General features: G+C 46.6%; 1 protein-coding gene across 1 annotated transcript; it reads left to right on the forward strand.

The window, feature by feature from the left end:
* Nucleotides 1-761: 761 nt before the first annotated feature.
* Nucleotides 762-1,697, forward strand: LOC102456314 (olfactory receptor 51G2-like). The gene has a single exon (XM_006132523.3). The coding sequence runs from the start codon at nt 762-764 to the stop codon at nt 1,695-1,697; it is 936 nt and encodes a 311-aa protein (XP_006132585.3).
* The last annotated feature ends 564 nt before the right edge of the window (nt 1,698-2,261 follow it).

Raw genomic sequence — 2,261 nt, forward strand, 5'->3', positions numbered from 1 at the left:
CTTCATCCTGTTTACCTCAGACCATTTCTCTAGTTTATCTAGATTATTTCCAATTATGACTCCATCCTTCAAAGCACTTGCAATTCCTCCCAGTTTGGTATCATCTTTCATCTGCAAAATTAATAAGTGGACTTTCTATGCCATCATCTAAATCATTGATGAAGAGATTGAACAGAACCAGTCCCAAAACAGACCCCTTTGGAACCCCACTTGTTATGCCCTTCCAGCATGACTGTGGACCGTTAATAACTACTCTCTGAAAACTGTTATCCAGACAGTTGTGCGTCCATCTTATAGTAGCCCCATCTAGATAGTATTAGCAGGATTCCAAAAGCTGATGTGATGGTTATATAGATAACCAGAAAATCCAGTATAAAAGTACTTGGAAGGACTCTAAACCTTCTAGATTTAGCACACGATATATATCCAGCCAGTGGGTGTCAGAAGGAAACAGTCCCTTGTAGCAGGTTGTCTCACAGATGCCTACTGAAGAACTTCTTCCACTTTCTTTTGAAGCATCTAGAACTGGCCAGTGGATACTGGGCTAGATGGACTTCAGGTTTGCGCCAGTCTGGCTATGCCTGTCTTCCCACCGGTGGTGTTAATCAAAGACAATATTTTTGTGGTCTTCCTTGAGTGCCTGGAAGTTTCTGGACTTGAACTCAGATCTGAAAGATGTTTAGCTACAAATCAACCACTCTTATGTTCTTTTTGCTTTCAGAAAGGAAACTTCAAAACTCCTTGCACCGGCCTTGTACTTTATGTCAGCTGTAAACAACACCAAATTCAACTCTGCATTGTTCCTTCTCACCGGGATACCTGGACTGGAAGATGTTCATGTCTGGTTTTCTATCCCCTTCTGCTTCATGTATGTTATTTCGATAGTAGGAAACTCAGTCATTCTGTTCATCATCAAAACAGACCCAAGTCTCCATGAGCCCATGTACGTTTTCCTTTCCATGTTGGCCCTCACAGACATTGGCTTATCGATAGCCACCATACCGACGATACTGGGCATATATTTGTTTAACTCTAGGGATATTAGCCTCAATGTGTGTTTTGTCCAGCTGTTCTTCATCCACTTCCTTCAATGTATTGAATCCTCAGTGCTCTTGTTGATGGCCATTGACCGTTTCATCGCCATCTGTAACCCGCTGAGATACACGTCCATCTTAACCCCGCCGAGAGTAACCAAGATGGGGCTGATGTGTGTGTTAAGAGGGGTGGCCATGATTCTCCCACTCCCCCTGCTCCTGCAACGTTTCCAATACTGCCGATCCAATGTCCTCTCCCATTCCTACTGCCTGCACCAGGACGTCATGAAGATGGCCTGTTCGGACATCACAGTCAACAGCATCTATGGCTTGTTTGCTAGAATCCTAACGATGGGATTGGACTTCTTGCTCATCTTCCTCTCTTATGTGATGATCCTTAAAACAGTGGTTAGTATCGTGTCCCCCTCAGAGAGCCTCCGGGCCCTGAACACCTGCGTCTCCCACCTCTGCGCTGTCCTGATTTTCTTCATACCAGAGATTGGCTTGTCTGTGATACACAGGTTCATGAAGGACTCTTCTCCCATGCTCAGTGTTCTCCTGGGCTACATGTCCCTTCTGGTCCCGCCCCTGATGAATCCAATTGTGTACAGTGTGAAAAGCAAACACCTTCGTGCGAGGGTCATCAGGGTGTTCATCAAGTGAAAGGTCAGTTGATCAGCCAGCTCCCGCTCTAGTGACATGGAAGACGAAAACCATGGGCCACGGCCAGCGATTCCATCCTGGAGCTTTACATTCAAGACAACATAAACGATTAATATTCATTCTGTAGAGAGAGATTCTGACTGGGCCTAAAGCTGGAGACAATGGGAGAGGGGCGGGTGAGGGCAGAATGTCCGGGGGGTAAAGTAATCAAGGAAAGCTGCAGCATTTACAAAGTGCGTGGAGAGCCAAAGTTCAGTGGGATATTGGCCCACGAAGAGATGGGTTGGTGGCTCCTCCCACCACAGAATTCCTGTTGCCACAGTCAGTAAAGGAAAAGGGCATGGCTGTTGTTTCCCATGACACCTCGCCTGTCACTGTTCCATCTCTGCTTAAACATCTGTGGGCCATGAAACAAGCTGCTGAGCTGTTCTGCAGTTGCAGTCCTGGCCTTTCCTGAGCACTCGGGGTGCTGTGTGATCCAGGGGCTGCACCGATTGTGGGCAGGGGATATTATAGAATCATAGCATCCTAGGGTTGCAAGAGACCTCAGGAGGTCATCACGTC

Source organism: Pelodiscus sinensis, chromosome 1, assembly GCF_052426305.1.
Source record: "Pelodiscus sinensis isolate ZL-2025 chromosome 1, ASM5242630v1, whole genome shotgun sequence".
In the NCBI taxonomy this organism is placed as follows: domain Eukaryota; kingdom Metazoa; phylum Chordata; order Testudines; family Trionychidae; genus Pelodiscus; species Pelodiscus sinensis.